The following is a 22080-nucleotide window of genomic DNA, read 5'->3' on the forward strand; positions in this document are numbered from 1 at the left end:
AGGAACCAAATCATACCCCCTTTATTGAGAGGCGCTAAGAGTATGGCAATGGGTAATCTCTTCCCAATGTTTTCTGGTAGCAACGCACATCCTGGGGAAATCCATTGTGATAGCCGATAAGCTCACCAGGGCGATTTTAATGCCTCACTAGTGGTCTCTGAAACAGAGCATAGTGAACAAGATTTTCTGGTTTTAGGGCCAGCTTTGCTGTGACCTATTTGCACCCCCTGAGCACCAAATGCAGCAGCTACTTTGCACTATTCCCCCCAGTGGGGGGAGACAGAGAGACGCACTCATCCACGATTGGCCCTCGGGACTACTGTATGCCTTCCCTCCCTTTCTGCTAATTTTCAAAGTCATTCAGAAAGCCAAGGTCTTGGGAAGCAGGCTAATTCTCATTGTTCCATATTGGCCTCATCAGATTAGGTTCCCCTTCCTCTGGCCTAACCTTCAGGAGAAGCCATGGACTCTGAACCTAGTCCCAGACCTTCTGACTCGTATGTTAGGTGTGCTTCATCCTTCTCTCCAAACCCTAAATTTGACAGCTTGGCTGCTCCACTTCCAAACATAGTCAGGCTTCGTGATTTTACTCCAGCACTCAAACGCATTTTGGTCTCTTCTCATAAGGCTTCCACCAGGAAATTGTATTCCAGCAAATGGAAGAGATTCTCCTACTGGGCAAGAGCAAGAGACATAGATCCCTTCATTGCCTCTATTAGTCCAATTTTAGAATTCCTAGCGGAACTTTTTCAGCAAGGCTCTGCTGCAGCTACAGTTAAAGTCCAGTTAGCTGCAATTTCCAATTATTACATCAGTGAATACACTCCTAATCTCATGTCACACAGGCTGTGTAAAGCATTTTTAAAAGGAACTTGTTTGTTTAGGCCTCCCATTAAAGAGCCTCTATCACCTTGGGACCTGAATTTCATTCTTACCTATTTAACTTTACCCCCTTTTGAGCCTGCTTCTTCATGCAATCTGAAGTTTCTCTCCTGGAAGACCATCTTATTAGTGGCCATTACATCTGCACGTAGAGTCTCGGAGTTGCAAGCACTATCAATTAAGCCACCATGTCTAATCTTTCATAAGGATAGAGTATCCTTGAGGACTAATCCGTCTTTTGTGCCAAAAGTCTGCTCTCAATCCAATCTGAACCAGAATATTGAACTTCCAGTTTTCTTTCCTAATCATTCCAACAAGGCAGAATACAAACTGAGATTTTATTTACATAGAACCAAAGATTTCAGGAAAACAGACCAACTATTTGTTTCCTTTTCTCAAGCAAAGCGAGGCAAACCAGTATCAAAAGTTACACACTCAAATTAGCCTACCAGTTGCATTACATATATATATATATATATATATATATATATATATATACACACACACACACACACACACACACACACACACACACTTCGAACAGTAGAAGTCTACCTTTTAAAATAAAAGGCCATTCAACTAGAGGTCTAGCAACTTCATCTGCTTACTATGCTAGACTATCTATGGACATCATTTGTGCAGCGCTACATGGGCCAGGCCCTGTACTTTTGTTACTCATTACAAGGTAGATTTGGCCTCCAGGGACAGAGCTTCTTTTGGGTCCACAGTGCTTAAAGGTGTACTCCCATGAGCCACCCGGGAAAATGGTGCTAGGATGCTGTTCCATCCAGTAAGAAAGAAAGCGAGGGGGACAACATAACATAAAGAAGTTATGTACTTACGATAACGTTCCATGATTGTTGTCCTCTCTCGCCCTTCTTTCTTACGTCCCTCCCTCCTTCCCTCAGCCAAGGCTCCTAGAGGACTCGGATGGGAGTTTTTTCTTTCCTTCCACTGAGAAAGTTCCTCTGGAATTGCTTGTTTTTCCTCTTGTATATATTGTATATATATTTTTTTCATTTTACACAAATAGGAATATACATTCCATTTATGGCTAGCAGCAAACAAGATCTGGGGGTTACTCCAATGCATTGTGGAATAGGTATTGAGCCACGAGCCAAGTCAGAGACTTTGAGCTACTATATTGGCTGAGTCGGAGCCGAGTATCGGCTCTGAACCCATCCAATAAGAAAGAAGGGCAAGAGAGGACAACAAATATGGAACATTATGGTAAGTACATAACTTCTTTTTTTCTGAACTTATATAGCCACTTTACTTGTCAGACATTACACAAATGTGATTCAGGCCACTAGAGAGTTTGGCCAAGTTCACTTAGGGCTTAAGTCCATTTTTTGCCACTTCTGCTGATTAATTTAATTCATAGCAACATTGTGTTGCTATGAGCTAATTTATGCCTGTTCTATTTTTTCTATCTTCGACTGATTTCAAAATCTGCATGTTTGCTATAGGCCAGTTATTTTTGATAACTGGATACAATATTTAAGCTGTACTGCTCTGGGACCATATTTTTTTCCACTAGTAAATAAATAAGTAACATGTTTATTGGAATGCAGTGGAAACTAAAATATTACTTTTGTTTGATTCAGCCTTTAATATTGTACCACATCACTTTTTCAGGCAACCTTTCTGGTGGATAATAAGAAGGTGTTTGGAACACATCTTATGCAGGATGTAGTGAAAGATGCTTTAAGGTACTTTGTTAGTCCTCCAGTGCTTTCTTCTAAGTGAGTATTCTTAACAGACCCTGTGCAGTATTGTCTGTTTCTGCTTATGTATTTTGATAAAACAGTGTACGGTATTCACCATAGCTAACACTGATTATACTTTTTTTTTTTTCTTTTTTTTTTTAAAGATGTTCACTTTACAACAGCCATCAGGCAAAGGACTATATCGACTCTTTTGTGTCTCACTGTGTCCGGGTAAGTCCTTTTGTTAATGTCTTTGCAAGCATATTGAATACTCATAGCAAATACAGAACTTTAAAAGCAACCTGACCTTGGAAGTAAAGCAGAATGCCATTAATGTTAAATGATTTGTAGTTTTTGCCCCTGCTGATTATCAGATCCTGTTTCTGTCAACTAGCCTATTCCTTCCCCATTACTAAGGCAAAAGATAAGATGATTGAGAAGGGTCATCACTAAGTTGGCCTTTAGGGATGGTTTGGGTTTTTCTGCTTGTAACTGACATGTGCTCATGTTCATTTATGTCTAAGAGGTTGGCATGTAAGTGGGTCTTTGCAATGTATGCCACACCTCTGTGCAACATAATCAGTTTGCAAGCCACCCTTTATCTGAGCACTTCTGTGTTGAGAGTGCATTCATGAGCACACACCTCTACCCCCCCAAAAAGAGATGCGCAGACATAAGCCTTATCATTTATTTTCTTCCTTAGACCACCTCCCACAGGTACCTGAGCCATTAATTGAACTGGGGAAGTGTGGGTCTTAGAGCTTTGACAGCTCCACTGGTGTAGAGGTATAATGTGTTTTTTAATCTCTTTTTACCCCCTGCTGCCTGATAACTATCAGCTTCCTCCAGGGTAATTGGTCCATTTATTCCCTTTCACTCTGAAAAGGTTAGACCAGGAAGGACCAGCATTTAGATAGCCATTAGAGGAGTTTCATTCTTTTTTTTTTCACTTTTCTCCTTGACCCTAAACCTAACAGTTCAGTTGGTGATAGAGAGGAACATGTAATGGGCCATCTGCAGAGGATCATTCCTCTCCTTCCCTGCTAGTCTTCTCCATTGCTATAGCTACTAATGTAACCCCAGCAGTCTTGGTCTAATTAACAACTCCATCATCCCTCTGTACCACAGAACTAGGCACTGGAGCTGGTATTGATAACTGTTTTAAGTGTGAAGTGCTACCAGGCATGAAGGTAGGTGACTGACGTAGATTGCAGCATTGTAAAGCAGAAGTGATTCATTAGTATTCACTAAGTATATGATTAACATGAACCTGTTAAGTAGACAGTACAAAATGCCACTGAAGAAGCAAGTCGAAAAAATACTGCATCAATAACATCCCATAAAATTAGACCCTTAAACTAGGGGCACACATATTTGTTAATACCTTAGTTGACTGAATTGTAAGTTGGAAAAACAAGTATGTGAGGAGATTTTACATGTCCCTTTCTAATGTTTCTGTTGTCTTAGTTATCTGCTCTATAACAGTGTATTGACACTGCCTTATTCACATGCAGTGTTGTAAAGATTTTGTGAGTGTAAGTAAAGTACAATGTATTTTTGATCTGTATTACTTCTTAAGAAGGAGATGTTTGGCACTGATTTATGGGCATTTCCACACAGTATGGGAAGGAGATTCATTGAAAAAATGAATGCAGAGTTACGAGGATTTTCATTTCCCAGAGTACATTTTTGAGAATGGAGCACAGTTGAGACATTTTCAGTAGGGTGTTCCTTAGGTCACTGGTGAAATAGAATTAAATAAGTGTCACTCACTGCTAGAGTTCTTGCCAGTGGAAAGAGTAAATGTGGCTAAGAGCAAAGTAGTGTAACAATAATCACTGCGATCAAGAAAAGTTCTTTGGGGATCATGGCAGCACAGGAAACATTGCTGGAGGTTAGATAGGAGGGGGTTGACATAATGCACTGTTTAAACACGTTAAATCAGAGGAAGAATTCAGTATGAATTTCATTCTAAAGATATAACAAAAAGTTGTTGAAGTTGTGTTGATGGAATTAAGAGGAACATTAAGGGTGTTTAAGTTGCATTACAGCCTTCAGTGGTTCTGGTGTAGCTGAAGGTGTGAAACACAGTAATGGACTAGTAGTATGGATGTTTAGGTTATGGAAATAGGTTAAGGGCATTAAGGGGTACTCCACTGGTCACAGTAGAATACGCTGTGCTTCTCCCAGCAAGTAATATCTCCTTCTCCACTAGAAAACTGCTTCATAAAAGCAATACTAATCCTATTTGCTAACCATTAGATGCACAGTCTCTTTTCAGGGGACAACTGAGGAGCTGTGTCTAGTTAATTGAAATGCAGTGAATGTAGGCATCAGGGTGATGCAATTAGTGAGGCAAAGAGAATGGTTTTGGGAAGAGGGATAGCTACAGAGTTCATGTGGTTGTGTATGAGTATTGATGCAGCTGAAGAGTCCTTAGTAGAAGCTTAAAGGCTTTAGAGGTTGAGAAGTATTTCAGAAGTATTCAGTGACATTCTCATAAGTCAGAAGTGCTTCTTTTAAGAGTAAGTAAACAGAGAAAGGGCAGCAATATAAGCAGTCAGAAATATCCTGCTTTACACTGTGTTATGCACATTCTTACAAAGAGAATTAGAGACTGGCTATAGTCCTCATATATGCAAGCAGGCTATTTTGATTCATTCAGCAAGGGGAAATCCTTCAACAGACCACGTCATTAATTACAGACTGGTCATTCCCAAAAGCATGTTGTGCAAAGTAATAAAGAAAAAGATCATGGAGGTTATTCACACGTGGAAATCCTCCTCCTCAATGACCTAACCCAGTACATTTTTTGTCAAAGGAAGATCTTGTATGTTTAACTTTGCCATTTTTTTGTGTGTGACCACAGTTCTGTATTAAGAACTCTGGCTAAAGTGTTAAAACACTATATCCCCTGAGAGAATAATGCAAAATCTCAGGAATCTGTAGGTAAACAAAGCTGTAACACTTTTGGTCCAAAAATGGGTACATGGTCATATACAACAGATGACAATAAAAAGATTTCTATCACCATCATCTACTGTAACTAATGGAATTCCTCAAGGCTGTATGCTGGACTGGAGCCATTTCCTTTTAGTATCTCTTTTCTCAGATGTCAGAGCTGACTCTGTTGTCTGTCCAACATGTTCTTAACCCTGCAATACCACCTTCGTTCAAGGTGCATATTAATATGTACAGAGGATGCAATGGAAATAGCTTTGCCTTCAATGTAAAAAAAATGCAACATTCTAGCGTATAGCCACCCCTCCCCCAAACCACCACCACTACCACAAGCTTTATACAGTGTTAATGGACAACTAAAAGTTGACAAAATAGTAAAAAAAAAAAAAAAAAAAAACTTTGGAATCCTAGTATGTGATATCTTTTCATTGATACCTATATAGCTGCCACTGTTCCAGAAGCATATGGAGTTGTTTGCTTGATGCACTATGTGGTACAAAGAAGGTACAAAGATTCATCACAGAGAACTGAAGTGCTTAAAAGCTTGTCTTGTAGTGAATTACTGCAGCATGGCTATCTCAGTTGTGTATTTTGTCATGAGGAGCCCTGTGAGGGGCATTCAGAGCATTACAAGCAAACTTCAACCTCATTGAAAATTAGTGTCTGCTGTGCTATGAAATGTGATAGCTTCATACCCCAAAGATTCACACCTGTTAAATAAACACTCCCTCTAAGTTAAACTCTGCCAGTCCATTCATACCTTCAAAAAGGAAATGAGTGACTGCATGGGTGTCTGTAAGTTCCAGCGTGAGATTTATCCTCATTTGGCAGCCAAGTGAATTTGTTCACCCTACTTGTGAACCTGTATCTGTATGTATTTAGAGCTGTAGCTTTTAAACTCTTTTGTACAATAACTAAAGATAACATTAAGAGTGCAGCAAACTACTTGAGGGAACACTTCATATATCACCTGTCTTCTACTTGCTCCTCTTACATCCTACCTTTCTGTCAAGGAGAGAGAAGAAACTCCTTGAAGTTCTGATTGTTGGCGTATGTGCAGGAATATCCCTGTGTTAGAAGTCTTAGACTATCCCTGTCATTAATGAATGGAGACAGATGTATGTGACATTTTTGTGCGGAAATGTTAACTGCATGCATTTTAATAAGATGTTCCTGTCCCATAGGCAACGTGTTTCTAAAGAGGAACCCACTGCAATAAACCTACAGGTTCTGGAAAGAGGAGGGCAGTTAAATCAAAAAAGTGAAAGCATTTTTAGAGTCAAGTAATTGATCTGTTTGTTGATTAACTGGCTGAAGTGATCTGGTCCAAGAACTATTTTCAGCCATGGCCAAAAGGCAAAAGATACTAACACTGGCAAGCAGTACAAATAGTGTAGATCTGTAACATAATATTAGCAAGATGACAGTTGTAATATTTCTATACTTGATTTTTTTTAACTCTTGGATATGATATCCGTTGTCATTGCTTTAATATTGATTTATTTATACGATTTTGTATAAATGCATTTATCATTCATAATTTTTTCTTATCAGTTTAATAAAACATTTGTCAGGAAAAAATATTTTTAATTCCATCTCCATTGTTGTCCCTCATTCTCTTCACAAATTACTTGTCTTAGCACTGGGGAAAGGACCAGGAAGAAGATTTTTATTTTTTATGCAGGACAATAACACCTGGGAATGTGAAGAACTACCTTTTATTCAGGATGTTGAATATGTGTTGACACACTTCGTGTCTGCCACCTTCTTACATGCATAAGGCCATAAAGTATCTGCCTGTCCTTCCGAATATTATAGCACACACTTCAGTACCTCACCCCATGCCTTCTGTAGAATATGCCCTTGTGGCATAAACTCTGTTCTTCATTCATGGAAGGAGAGGTGAGATCAGCTGCTTGATTCAGCATACTGTCCAGGTCAAATATACACATTTTTTTGCATTGTGGTATTGATTCGGTGACTAAGGCAATTCTTAGTGTGGTATATAAAGAAGCAGTTTGTGAGTGATAAGAGAACACAAAATATAATAATATATTGCTGCACAAAAGCAGATGTTAAAATTATAGCTTGATCTGATCATTCATGTTACACCTTTCCTGTGCAATCATTCTGGTGCAATAGCTCTTTATTACAAAATAAACTTGTTAAAGCATATACAGTTTGGGGAAGAAGTTTAAGTTATAAGAAATCAACAGTGAATGTTATAGAATGTATCAAAATATAACAAACCACAAATTAAGGAATGTACAGGTAATAAGAGTGACCCTTACTCTTTGGTGACAAGTACTGCGGTATGTTATTGTATTCTGCCCCCATCTTGATCTTATGTTTTAACAATACTGCATCATATATTCAAGCAATGAACATTTTAACATTTGGTATAGAAAGTGATTTCATCAAGGGAATACAGTGTTATCTTTTAGGGTCCAGTACAACCTGTGGATAATGAGAGTGATTGTATTTATCTCTCCATTTTTCACTGCATATAGAAAGACAGGAGTAGTGCAACTTTTCAGATTCTGCCTGTTTTGGGTTCCACCTGTCCATCACAGACAAAGACAGACAACACAGTTCATTGAGATATGCCCTGAAGCTGATAAGAAAAGTAAAATTTGCCTTCAGTGCACCACATTATTATAGTTGTTTTAGAACATCCTCTTTATTTAGATGGAAAATATCAAAATGTGCTGCTGTTTATTAATGTTTCTTTTAGAGTGAATGGATTGTTCCATTTTTTTTAAAATAATTAATGCTGGCCTTTGTTTTACAGCCGTTCTGCAGTCTGATTCAGATCCATGGACACAACCGGGCAAGACAGAGAGATAAACTGGGTCACATTCTGGAGGAGTTTGCTACTTTGCAAGATGAGGTACTTCTACCAATCCTCATCTACAGCTATACCAGATTTTGTAGAGGAAATCAATTACTGACCATTTGTACATTTTAGGAATCATAGCCATGGTATCATTTTTTTTAGAAAAGCAGCTAACTGAAAATATTAATCTCTAAATTTTTTGATTTTTTTTTTAATTTCCCTCTTCACTTATTAGAACATTATATTCTTTGTAGTAATGACGTGATATGAAAAGCAATACATTTTATTTGAACATAACCTAGCCCTGGTTCTAAAGTTGCTATCATCTCATCACAGCTTCTTTAACTGGGATGTACCTCATAAAGAAATGTAGGAAAGTTTGTTTCATTCACGATGGTCATTGCAAACAGGTTCATGTAGTATTAATCAAGTAGGTGGGGAGCGGAGCACCTTACATTAAACTGTGGCTGCTTCCAGAATGGGAGCAACTAAATGTATTTTCTCTTTTGTTTCTAGACTAGTCCAGTTGTTCAACATCTGTAGGAACCATACCTCCTCTGGCCCATGCTGGTGTCTCTCCACCTGGGTTAAGAGATGTGCTTTGTCATGCAGCTCTCAATTGTTTTTGGCTGCTGCCACAGTCCATATCTCCTTTTAGTAGTTATAAAAACATTAGCATTTAATTTTAAAGCCATATTCATAAGGCAAAAGAAAGTATTTTAAGAACTAAACCAAAATGAGAATGGTGAAAGGAAGTTTTATCAGTAAGTATGATATACACCCAGTGACAGTGGCCCCTCCCAGAGCATTTTATATTTGGCCCCAACTCAAGCCATATCGCACACACCCTGTAAGTTTTGTTCCCCATGTCATTCACATCCACATAGTCCTTCACCATGTCGTAGGCAAGAGCGACTGAAATTTATTGAGAAAATTAGCAAATGAACCATTGTTTTAGGAGCAAATAAGTAGAAAAGTAGTAGACAGGGATGATGCCAATCAGGAATTTAGACTGCAAGTTTAGAGACTGCCTTCTCTAACAAGGATTGTTAAGAGTATAGACAAAGAGAAAGGGACAGTCGAGTGCTCAGTGAAACACCATCTCTGGTAAAGTTTTTTTAGTTGAGTCTATAACAGAAGTTGCTGTCAAAAAGGCATAATTAGTAGGGCACACAAAATATTGTATAACTAAAAGAAGCAATCAGAGGAGGTTAGAAAGGATTTGGAAGAGAAAATGGAAAGGCAATGTTATGGTCAATGGGAGTACAAATGTATGGCTCCCAAGCGTTCAACAAAGTCAAGAAGGTTTAGGATTTTTTGGAAGTGTTTGCATAGGTCTTTTTGCACCCCAAACAGATTTTAGAAAATTTCTTCTCCGATAGGTAGCAAATACTGTGGTGCTATGTTAGGAAAGTGAGAGATAATATGGAACATGTTTTTTGGGAAGGTAAAGAGTTGTCAGAATCCTGAAGAGTACTTTGCCAGAAATATTGAGAGAGCAAACGGTTGTAACTAAGGAAATGATTCTTTGGTGCTGAGATGTAAGATCTGAATTGTCCAAACATAATAAGGCCTTACTAAATTTAATATTACTGGTTGCCAAAAAAGCAATTACTAGAAAATGGAAATCAGAACCTAAACCAACTGTAATTGAAATACTGAGTATAGTAAATGGCATAAAATAACTGGAAGTGAGATCATTAGTAAAGGGAAGGAGCAAATTACATAGAAATAAATATAATTTGTAGGGAAAAATACATACAGAATAATGTTGAGGTTTAAGAGAAGGCTGAAATTAAATAATTTATGTAATGGTGGAGTGAATGATGATTGTTAAAAAGGAAACATATACCTAGAAGACAAGGAAATAAAAAAAACATGTTTATGGTATATTTTCTATTAATGTATGTGTACCTATGTCATTGTTAAAATGTAAGAATGTAATAAAGGTGTTCAAAAACATTAATTCCAATAAAAAACATAAAGTAAGAAATTTGGACCTAAACTACGCAAGCTGACCACGTGCCATTTTGGTCACCAGATATTATAGTTGGATCATCTCCGGTGCTGTCTTCACTTCTTTGGGCTTTTCATCTCATGGTCAGACTTGCAGAAGATGCTAAAGATTTCACAGCGTCTCACTTCACAAACACAGGCTGAATCTTGAAGCTTCCTTTGTCACTCAGTGCTTAGGTCAAATGTACACAGAGGGATTATGAAAACAGGAGCACCTGAAGGATTGTTTGGTGGGTCTCCTTTTGAAAGATATGAAGTACTGAGCTGAGTGGCATGAAGTGCATAAACAGGAGTCCAGACATAAGGCCCTTATGCCTGATGCTTCTGCACTGACTTTTGCCATCTCATTGGTTTCTTCCTGACCTCTAGATATTTAAATTCCTTTCATTGCTTGAGACAGATTCCTGTCCCTTCACTGGGGAGTGTTTTCCTATGACTGTATCATCTCTAATGCTGATTTGTCCCCATTTTTCATTCAGGATGAATCCTCTGCAGGGCATTTTTCATCACTATACCTTCTGTCATTTGAGGTACTTAAGTTAGTTTCCCATATGGGGATTCATGACTGGGTATTTATGGTTTAATGATTTAAACTACATAGACTTGTGACACCATTGCTGGGTCTGAAATTGCTATGTACTCTGTCATTTTCATCTTTAGTGCAACCCCCTCCAATGTCTTCCACTGTCTCTAGCCTCCTAAATACCATTTCCATAAGGTTCAGGACACCGAGTCCCTACATTTTTTACATTCATTTTCTATGTGAGAAGCAGAAAAGTTGCTTACGGTCTCCTGCATACCTTGATATACTTATGATTCATTTGCCAACAGCTTGGCACAGATCTTCTGGCATCTGCTGTTATTTCATAGCCTAGTTACAGTTGTCCTTTTTACAAATGTAGTTTAACTAGTAGATTTTTTGATGCATCCTTTTGTGGAGAAGATGTTCATCGTGTTTCACTGTTGCAGTCATTACTCTTGGGTTATCCTGCTGGCAGGCTACCTGCAGTCGGCCAGAATTCCAAAGTCTAGGTCCGGCGTCGGTTGCTGTCACCTCTTCCCTGATGTCAGTGCGCCAGAGGTATAAAAGATGCAGCCGATGCCATTTTCTTCAGTCTTTCTTGCCGCGCGGTGCCCGAAGCAAAAGCAGTTCGCAAGTGCCGGTCAGCTGACTCCTGAGATTTTCGAATCCGAATTTCAGAACCGAAGTCTTCATTAAAGCTAAGTACCCCGTTGGGAAAACTTTTTTCTTGTTCCAGACCGATGTCAGAAAAAGTTAACAATTGTATGTCTTGTGGGAAGCAAATACCTCATAAGGATTTTCACTCTTACTGTATTCCTTGCGTAGGCCCTGATCGCAACGTTGCTAGTTGTCAGTTTTGTGCTAGATTTAACCAATGCACTATCAAGCGTTGGTTCGATTTTGCATATCATTACTTTGGCCAAAGATTTAATTATATAATGCCGTCGGACCAGCCGACAACCGGAGTTTACAAAAAATGCAAGGACAAGGAAAAGGATAGGCATCCGAGGTCCAAAACCGACGACGAAGCCTCTACTAGGCCAGTTGCCGGTTCTCAGAGAGACGCTTTCGCAGCCCCTGGTGCCTGCTACCTCAGAGCCACAGGCTGCTTCCGACTCCCACGTGGAGCCGACTGGGCCTCTGGATACTCAAGGTATTGGACACTCGGAAATCATTCCCTCAGATGGGTCCGGAGCCACTGAGCAGGCATCGGCTTCTGAGGGTGTCTTCAGACCTACACAACTATATATTAAGCCATCTTCAGCTTCAAAGACTAAAGCAGCACTAAAGACAAAGAAACAAGTACAGCATTCTCCTACTCAGACTTCCATGCCTAAAAAAACAGATGCTCAAAATGGCCGAAGACCTAATTACTTTGATCAGGGGCTCCCATCCCCCTCCTGATAAGAGGCCTAGGCAAGAGACAAAGTATGATTCTTCTGATCAGGTTTCTATTTCTTCTGATTCCTCTTCTGAACAGGATTACTCCATGCTTTCCTATGAGGATTCTGATGCTGAAGAATCCATTCCTTCAGCCTTTCCTCCTGAGGATTATTCTTTTGGGGAAACCCTGCATACCATGAGGGAACATTTCTACTGGGAGAGTCAAGATTATTCTGAATCTAAGAAAAGGCTCGGAGACTTCCTGCTCCTTCCTCAGCACAGACCCCTTGCTATTCCACCTGTTCTAGACATTGTAGATGATGTATTTTCAGAGTCCGGCCTGTCCCCAGACTCTTTACCCCCTGCACCTGCTAAGCCAGACAGATACTACAGGGTCCCGGATTCTCATAAATTCCTATATAAAAACCCTGCTGCTGACCCAGAAACTATATCTCAGGGTCCCAAGGGGGTTAAAGCTTCCACTGCAAAAAACCCTGTTCCCTCTGATAGGGATTCCAGGGCTCTAGACAGATGGGGGAAAAAAGTCTACACTTGTGCTACCCTGGCTGTAAGGGCTTTAAATTGTCAGTTTCATATGCTTAAATATCAGCAATATTTAATGTCACTGCTTAAACAGAAAGCCACTGAGCAGGCATCGGCTTCTGAGGGTGTCTTCAGACCTACACAACTATATATTAAGCCATCTTCAGCTTCAAAGACTAAAGCAGCACTAAAGACAAAGAAACAAGTACAGCATTCTCCTACTCAGACTTCCATGCCTAAAAAAACAGATGCTCAAAATGGCCGAAGACCTAATTACTTTGATCAGGGGCTCCCATCCCCCTCCTGATAAGAGGCCTAGGCAAGAGACAAAGTATGATTCTTCTGATCAGGTTTCTATTTCTTCTGATTCCTCTTCTGAACAGGATTACTCCATGCATTCCTATGAGGATTCTGATGCTGAAGAATCCATTCCTTCAGCCTCTCCTTCTGAGGATTATTCTTTTGGGGAAACCCTGCATACCATGAGGGAACATTTCTACTGGGAGAGCCAAGATTATTCTGAATCTAAGAAAAGGCTCAGAGACTTCCTGCTCCTTCCTCAGCACAGACCCCTTGCTATTCCACCTGTTCTAGACATTGTAGATGATGTATTTTCAGAGTCCGGCCTGTCCCCAGACTCTTTACCCCCTGCACCTGCTAAGCCAGACAGATACTACAGGGTCCCGGATTCTCATAAATTCCTATATAAAAACCCTGCTGCTGACCCAGAAACTATATCTCAGGGTCCCAAGGGGGTTAAAGCTTCCACTGCAAAAAACCCTGTTCCCTCTGATAGGGATTCCAGGGCTCTAGACAGATGGGGGAAAAAAGTCTACACTTGTGCTACCCTGGCTGTAAGGGCTTTAAATTGTCAGTTTCATATGCTTAAATATCAGCAATATTTAATGTCACTGCTTAAACAGAAGTTGTTGACAAATACTGAATGTTCAGAGAACAAAGAATTGCAGGATTTATTGCATGCAGCTGAACAAGTGGGAAAGCATACTTTGCAATGTGGTTATGATTCACTGGAGGCCTCTTGCAGGGCCGCTGTTACAGGTTCTGTTATTAGAAGGCATGCTTGGTTAAAGGAACAAACTCTGCATGATCATGTTAAAGCAAAATTATTAGATGCACCGTTACAGCATGATACTTTGTTTGGTACTAAAGCAGAAGAGGTGTTGAAAAAAATGGAGGATAAAGCAAAATCCATGCAGACAGTCAAGGATTTCCTACAGGTACAGCCACCCAGGTTTAGCAGGAACTGGCCTTCCAAAAATTGGTCCTTTCCAGTGTCAGACAGACCACAAAGAGGCAGATACAGGCGTCCCAGAGGCAGATCTCAGCCACAAGGCATATACAGGCCTAAACAATGGGGTGCTCCTACCTCCAAAAGCGGAGAAGACAAATCACAACCTTACAGGAAACAGGCCCAATGACTTTCCTCTACCATATCCAAGCACTTTTCTTTTGGCAGCCCTCTTAGGGGGAAAACTAGCACTTTTTTCATCAAACTGGCAAATGGTTGCCCAAGACAAATGGGTCCTGAACATAGTGTCCCAAGGCTACAGGTTCCATTTTCACACTCTACCAAGGTCAAAAGGTATGCCAGACCTGCCACATAATCAATGGGCAGAGGCAGAAAAACAAATTACAGCCCTCATGGACATGAGGGCCATTCAGCGAGTACCACAACAAGAGCAGGGGCAAGGATTTTACTCCAGACTTTTCCTGGTATCCAGAAAGGACAAAACCTGGAGACCAATACTGGACCTGTCAATACTAAATACGTTTCTGGAAGTTCCAAAATTCAAGATGTTGACTCTACATCAGCTACTGCCCATGCTGGGCAAGAAGGCTTGGCTCGTAAATTTGGACCTAAAAGAGGCATACCTGCATGTCCCAATCAGACAATCTTGCAGAAGATACCTCAGATTCATAGCTGGCTCAATGCATTACCAGTTCTCTGCACTGCCCTTTGGCTTATCTACTGCGCCCAGGGTCTTCACAAAATGCCTGGCACCAGTAATTGCATTTTGCAGACAAAAAGGAATTCAAGTGTATCCCTACTTGGACGACTGCCTAATTCAAGCAGAGAACAAAGACATCCTTCTAAAGCATCTGGCGTTTGTAAAAAAATTACTAGTTGGCTTAGGGTACACAGTAAATGAAAAGAAATCAAAACTAGTGCCCTCTCAGGAGACAATATTCCTGGGTGCAAGCTTAAGTACAGCTGCCCAGATGGCTTATCTCACGCCAGACAAACAAAAGCAACTGACTTCTTACTTCAAGAAATTGGCAACAAAACCCACCTATCTGCAAGGAAAATCCTGCAGGCCTTGGGTTTCATGGCATCCTGCATTGTACTAATTCCATATGCCAGACTGCATATGAGGAAACTACAATGGTATCTAAAAAGTGTTTGGACTCAGCATTGCCACTGCCTGGAAACAGTAATTGCACTTATTCCCTGCCTGCAACAGGAGTTTCAATGGTGGGCAGAAGCCTGTTACCACAACAAGGGTCTGCCATTCAGTTTACCCACAGCCGGACAGACACTGACAACGGATGCATCAGATTATGCCTGGGGAGCCCATATGGCAGGTAAATGTATTCAGGGCACATGGCCTGCAAACCAGATGCATCTTCACATCAATAAAAAAGAGATGCTAGCTGTTCAAAATGCCCTGACAGCTGTCAAGGACCTGCTTCATCCAGGACAGTTACTGATAAAGACAGACAACACTACGGTCGTGGTACAAAAACAAGCAGGGAGGTACACATTCCTACCCCCTCTGCAGACAAGCAATGACCTTATGGGACACAGCATTGGCTTTTCAAATTCACCTGCAAGCACAATTCCTGCCAGGAAAAACAAATACTCTGGCAGACTGGCAGACGAACTAAGCAGAAACCTCATGGATCCCCACGAATGGAAACTGAATCCACAAGTCTTCAGCATGATAATAAGGAAATGGGGATGCCCAGATATAGATCTATTTGCCTCCCCTCACAACTGCCAATTGCAGAGATTTTGCACAAGAATTTATCACAAGCAAGCATGGAAAGTGGATGCCCTATCCTTCAGCTGGAAAAATCTAACGGTATATGCTTTTCCCCCACTGCCTCTCCTTCCCAGGGTACTCCTAAAGGTCAGACAAGAGAAGCCAAAAATGATACTGATTGCACCAGACTGGCCACGCCAGCACTGGTACCCAATCCTAAAGAGCTTGTCTCAAGGTCCAGCATGGATATTGCCTCAGACTTCTCACTTGCTGACCCAACAAAACAATCAGATCCTGCACAGCCAACTCAGGACCTTAAATCTAGCAGCATGGCGGATAATGTAGCCATTCAGAACACTCCTCTTTCAAAAGATGTTATGGATGTTATTTTGGAGGCCAGGAGGCCCAGCACCAGAAAATCTTATGCAGAAAAATGGAAGAGATTCTGTGCTTGGAACCAGGAACAAGGCATTGACACGTGTACCAAATATCCCTCAGATTTTACAATACCTAACTGAGATGCTGAACAAAGGCCTTTCCTTCTCATCAATTAAGATTTATGCCTCTGCCATTTCAGCCCATTACAATGCGGAACCACCTATCTTTTCTCATCCTTTAATAAGGCAATACCTCAGAGGGGCCAAAAACATTAGGCCTCCAAGGAGAGCACCAATTCCAGCCTGGGACCTCAATTATGTTTTAGAAAAACTCACACTGCCTCCTTTCGAGCCAGCATCAACAGCAGATATAAAATTCTTATCCTGGAAAACAGCTCTACTCCTAGCAATAACCTCTGCAAGGCGAGTTTCAGAGTTACAAGCACTCTTGGCTGTGGAACCTTTCATCATTTTTCATCCAGACAGGGTTTCTCTGAGGACAAACCCTACATTTATGCCTAAGGTGGTGTCCAGTGTGGCCCTTAACCAAACCATTCACTTGCCAACCTTTTATCCTAATCCACAGAACAAGGGTGAGAAAATTCTGCATTCTTTGGACATACACAGGCAGTTACGATTCTACTTGGACAGAACTAAAGCTTTCAGAAAGACTGAGCAACTTTTAGTGTCATATGCTGCAGGATCACAAGGAAAGGCTATCTCAAAACAGACTATTTCAAAATGGATAGGCCATTGCATCAGTTTCTGCTATTTTCAACATGGCAAATCAGTCCCTAAGGGCATTAGGCCTCATTCCTCCAGAGCAGCAGCCACTTCAGCAGCCTTCCTCAGAGGAGTACCAACCAAAGATATCTTAGAGGCTGCAACTTGGAGTTCAATGCACACCTTCACAAAGCACTGCCACTTACCTCTTTACTCTAAGTCCAGAGCAGGCTTTGCCACTGCAGTTCTGCAGGGCCTCATAGCCTCTCCTAATCCTATTTAGCCCAGCCACCCTTCCTCAGCTTTGGGATTCAACCCAAGAGTAATTACTGCAACAGTGAAACACGATGAACATAGTACAGTTGTGTACCTACCATAAATGTAGATGTTCGAGTGTATTCACTGTTGCAGTCCAGGTTACCCACCCACCATCCCCCTTTTCTTTGGTGGGACTTATCTGCACTTCTCTATCCTATACAACCTATTTGGTGTATTTGCTTGTAGATGAAGGAAATGTTATCTTTGTGCATGCATTTTTATTGGCATATTTTGCAGCCTACCAATTTGGGGGCACCTGACATCGGGGGCAAGAAAAACTGAAGAAAATGGCATCGGCTGCATCTTTTATACCCCTGGCGCACTGACGTCAGGGAAGAGGCGACAGCAACCGACGACGGACCTAGACTTTGGAATTCAGGCCGACTGCGGGTAGCCTGCCAGCAGGATAACCCAAGAGTAATGACTACAGCAGTTAATACACTCGAACATCTACATTTATGGTAGGTACATAACTGTACTTTGTGCTTGCTCAGGTGCAGGTCTGGATATTATTAAGGATATCTGAAAGGGGCAGAGCCCTCTCTATAGCCATACCCTGTCTATAGTACTTGTCTAGATCTTTAAGACGATAAGGTTCCAATTATAAATTGTGAGAGAGAGGGGTTGAAGGGAGAGTCACTTTCCCTCCCCAAACTCCCCATTCAAGCTCCACCTTAGAGAACTTCCTTGTTGTCTTAGCAGACAGGTGAGATTCCATCATCACTGATCTTTGAGTGAGGCCAAATATCCTCCTTAGAAACTCCTTAAAAATAGTTTGCAAGCCCCACCCCCCCAATACTTTACTGAAGAACCGTCCTGTTTTTCAGAAACTCTGGTTTCATGTTGCTGCCTTCCTGCCAAGACAAACTTTTGAGTAAGTGCCGTGGGCGTGGGGGAGGTTTGGATTCTACCTGTTGTTGGCTCTCAAAAAGAGTAGGGTTTCCATCCCGTCCTAAATAAAGAGACTTTTTCAGATAAATGTATTAAATTATTCACCCATTTTTCCAAGTTAGATGTTTCTTCTGTTTTCTTGCCACTGGAATTCAAATTGTTTCTTTATACATATACAGCAGTGAAGTAAGTGGAGGGAGTTAGTTGGGTTTGCAGTGATACAAGGGTCAAGAACTGTGACTTAATTATGTTTCATATCTGGAAAAGTCTAACATGCTGAAACTCATAGTGCCTGATAGTTGCCAGTACAATGTAAATTTCTTTATTTACAACTAAACAAAGTTTTTGTTTTCTTTGAATCAACCGATTTAAATCTCCATGTTCTTTCAATGTTATGAGAATAAAGGAAATATGTACTGTATACTCCTGGATGTTCACAAAAATCTTGAGGCACATCTTGGAAAAGACTAGACACTGGAAAGCCAGCTGTTTGTCACTTAAAAAAGGAGGAATTGACTGATGTAATGCTAATCATAATCCATGTGGCTAGTACATTGTAATGCCTTTTGTTATGAGAAAAGCAACAAAACAGTGTAAGATCTTGTCATACTACACAATGGAAGGGATGCTACTATTTCTAATCATCAGTCGCCTAAGACTTAATGGAGGCTGCAGGCTGAGTAAATGTATGCACATTTACAAAGTGCTTCAAGTTTGATATCCATTCACAGTGGGGTGCATTGGCACACTGTGTTTCAAAAGATCTTTTAGTTTCCTGTCATCTTGGGCTACGCATGATGATGCCTGGGATGTTCATCATATTGATCATTGCTGCAGTAGCCCATGCTTTATGGTATATCATGCCAAGGATACAACAGCAGGCAGCTTCCAAAATGTAAGGGCACTTTTCCATGAGCCCAAGTTGTCAGGCAGTTCGAGCTGAGCTGACTAAAAGACAAGTTTGGGTGGGAAGCCGTTCAGATCTTTATTGCTGCCAAAGAGTACACTCCTCCTTGGATGGATGGTTGGCTTGTGCTTTCCTTTGTTGGGCAGGTAAGTTAGCTGTTGAAAAAAGAAAGTTCCATTTTCTGAATTTTGTTGATGTTTATTACTTTCCTCTTCAGGCTCTTGGAGTGCTGTGTTTTAACTGACTGTCTCGAGACTGTAACATACTTTTAAACAGAATACTCATTTTTTCTATAAGTTTAAAAGTGGTGTAAAGTAACTGAAAGCATTTTTTTCTGTGGAGAATGTGTTTATTTTACTTATGTGGGACTGGCATAGTGTTTTAAAATGCTTTTTTACTGTGTTCTTATGTCAAAAAAGTAACTTTTGTGGACTGGTAGTGTTTACTGGCAATTGCTTCTTGGCTTCCCCAGGAAAGAAATGCCATTTTTGGCTTGACCATGGAACAGACTTTTGGTCCCACCGTCGGTCATTCTTCCAACCACAAAAAGAAAAGAAAAAGCAAACAGCCTTTGCCACCACAACGGGCTAGCAATTTGCCTCATCTGCAGGTGGGTGACTATGCTGTGGTCATTTGTTATACCTCAGACCACTCATCTTTTACCCCAGACCCCTCTGGTGTAGCACTTACAGTCCCAATAAAATGTCCTCTGCAGCTTTTGGGGTCCCAGAAGTGCCAAGGGAGAACCACTCTTGTTGGCCTTTAGAGATGGAATGGGGAAGGTTTCCCTGCTGTGGCAGAATGCTGTACCCATTCCTGGGAAAGTTGTTGCTGCCACTAGTGACACAGTTCACCACATTTTCTTGTCGAAAAGAAGCTGAAAACCAAGCATGTATCTATTCCTCCTCATTTTTCTTTGGATATGAATAAGTTGGGTTTGGCTCAGTTTAACTCAGGCTATTGATCCCTTTTTTAAAGTAGTTTCTGGTAGAGCAAAGAGGATTTCCTCTTTTTGTGAAGAGATGCAAGATTCTGAATCTGAACAGGAAGATTCAGGGATGGATACATTCTTTCCCCCAGATTTCTGCTTCAGAGTCAGAGAAGAGCTCAGTTTCTGATTCTGCTTGTGGGGAGTTCTCTTCCTGTGAAACTGTTGTATAATGCACCAGTGTTTCCAGTAGAAGAGCACTGAGGTTTCTCAGTCCCTCAGGAAATACTGTGAGTTGTTACAGAAGGCTTTTCCAGAACCTACACCAATTCCTCCTTTTCTGTCTGCTTTAGAGGATGTGTGTGACTGTCTGCAATTTTCCTCATAGTCAGCCAGCTACCCCTAAAAAGACAGGACGTATAAAGTTCCTCAGTCATTTAAATTTTTTATACAATATTCCCAAACCTGACCCAGCAACTATAGCTTTAGTTGATCTTACTGCTGCTAAGCACTTACTTAATTCCAGTCCTACTCTTTCTAATAAGGTATTGGAAATAATTGATAGGTATGGGGAGGAGTGTATACTTCTGCAACTTTGATTTTCAGTATTATGAATTGTCATGTTAAAGTTTGTTCTAACATATTGTGAAAGAATGAGGAGTATTTTATTTGCAGTTTTTTTTCTTCTGGGGAAAAATCTGCTTTAATTAACTTTTCCTTTGTACAGGTCACTACTCATTGTTTACAGTGTTACTCTGTTGAGACCTCTGTTAGGGCAATGGCCACTGGTACTGTTTTGAGGAGATTTGCATGGCTGCATTCTCAGAACCTCCCAGATGATGTTAAAAATTAGGTTGTGGTTAGAGATTGTGTTTGGCCCCTCTGCTGCATAGGTGATCAAAAAGTGTGATGAAATGGATCCAGGGAATCTCACTATTTTTCAACCTTCCTTTTTCAAATTTCCCAAGGGATTTTCTCTCTCTTCATCCAATTTTGGCAAAAAAAACAAAAAAAAAAAAACAGAATAAAGTCTCAAAAATATAAATAAATACATGTTTAAGAAGCATTGGCAAGGGGGTTCCGAAAACAAGTCTTGAACCTCCCAAAACCAAAGACAGCCCAACAAGTCTGAATGACTATTCAAGAGATTTTGTGACCCCATTCCCTACCCTGGTCTCTTTTTTTTCTTCCAGAAAGTATGAATCTTCATTTTTCTCTTTTACAACAGATTGATGTTCATCGCGTTTCACTGTTGCAGTCATTACAATTGGGTTATTCTGCTGGCAGGCTACCCCCCAGTCGGCCTGAATTCCAAAGGCTAGGTCCGGTGTCAGTTGCTGTCACCTCCTCCCTGACGTCAGTGCGCCAGGGGTATAAAAGATACAGCCGACGCCATTTTCTTCAGTCTTTCTTGCCGCGCGGTGCCTGAAGCAGTTCGCAAGTGCCAGTCGGCCGACTCCTGAGTTTTTCAAATACGAATTTCAGATCCGAAGTCTTCATTAAAGCTAAGTACCCCATTGGGGAAACTTTTTTCTTGCTGACCGATGTCAGAAAAAGTTAATAACTGTATTTCTTGTGGGAAGCAAATACCTCATAAAGATTTCCATTCTTACCGTATTCCTTGCCTAGGCCCTGATCATAACGTTGCTAGTTGTTGGTTTTGTGCTAGATTTAACCAACGCACTATTAAGTGTCGGTACGATTTTGCATTCCATTACTTTGGCAGAAGATTTAACTATATAATGCTGTCGGATCAGCTGACTACCGGAGTTTATAAAAAACGTAAAGAAAAAGAGAAGGACAGGCATCCGAGATACAAAACTGACGACAAGGCTTCTTCTAGGCCTGTCGCCGGTTCTCAGTGAGGCGCTTTCGCAGCCCCTGACGCCTGCTACCTCAGAGCCACAGGTCACTTCTGACTCCCACTTGGAGCCGACTAGGCCTCTGGATGCTCAAGGTATTGGACACTCGGAAACTAATCCCTCAGATGGGTCCGGAGCTGCTGAGCAGGCGTCGGCTTCTGAGGATGTTTTCAGGCCTACACAGTTATATGTGAAACCTACTTCAGCTACAAAGAC

The 22080-nt window shown here is 40.9% G+C and overlaps 1 protein-coding gene across 1 annotated transcript in view; it reads left to right on the forward strand.

Annotated features, from left to right (window-relative positions):
* Nucleotides 1-22080, forward strand: part of NAA35 (N-alpha-acetyltransferase 35, NatC auxiliary subunit) — a gene marked incomplete in the record, with an annotated part of 1521359 nt that overhangs the window by 1017055 nt on the left and 482224 nt on the right. The window contains 3 exon segments of the mRNA XM_044060897.1: nt 2521-2627; nt 2756-2822; nt 8344-8442. Coding sequence (XP_043916832.1) covers nt 2521-2627; nt 2756-2822; nt 8344-8442 — 273 coding nt within the window.

The sequence above is a fragment of the Protopterus annectens genome, chromosome 2.part0 (genome assembly GCF_019279795.1).
Source record: "Protopterus annectens isolate FY-2018-M chromosome 2.part0, PAN1.0, whole genome shotgun sequence".
Taxonomy (NCBI): domain Eukaryota; kingdom Metazoa; phylum Chordata; order Ceratodontiformes; family Protopteridae; genus Protopterus; species Protopterus annectens.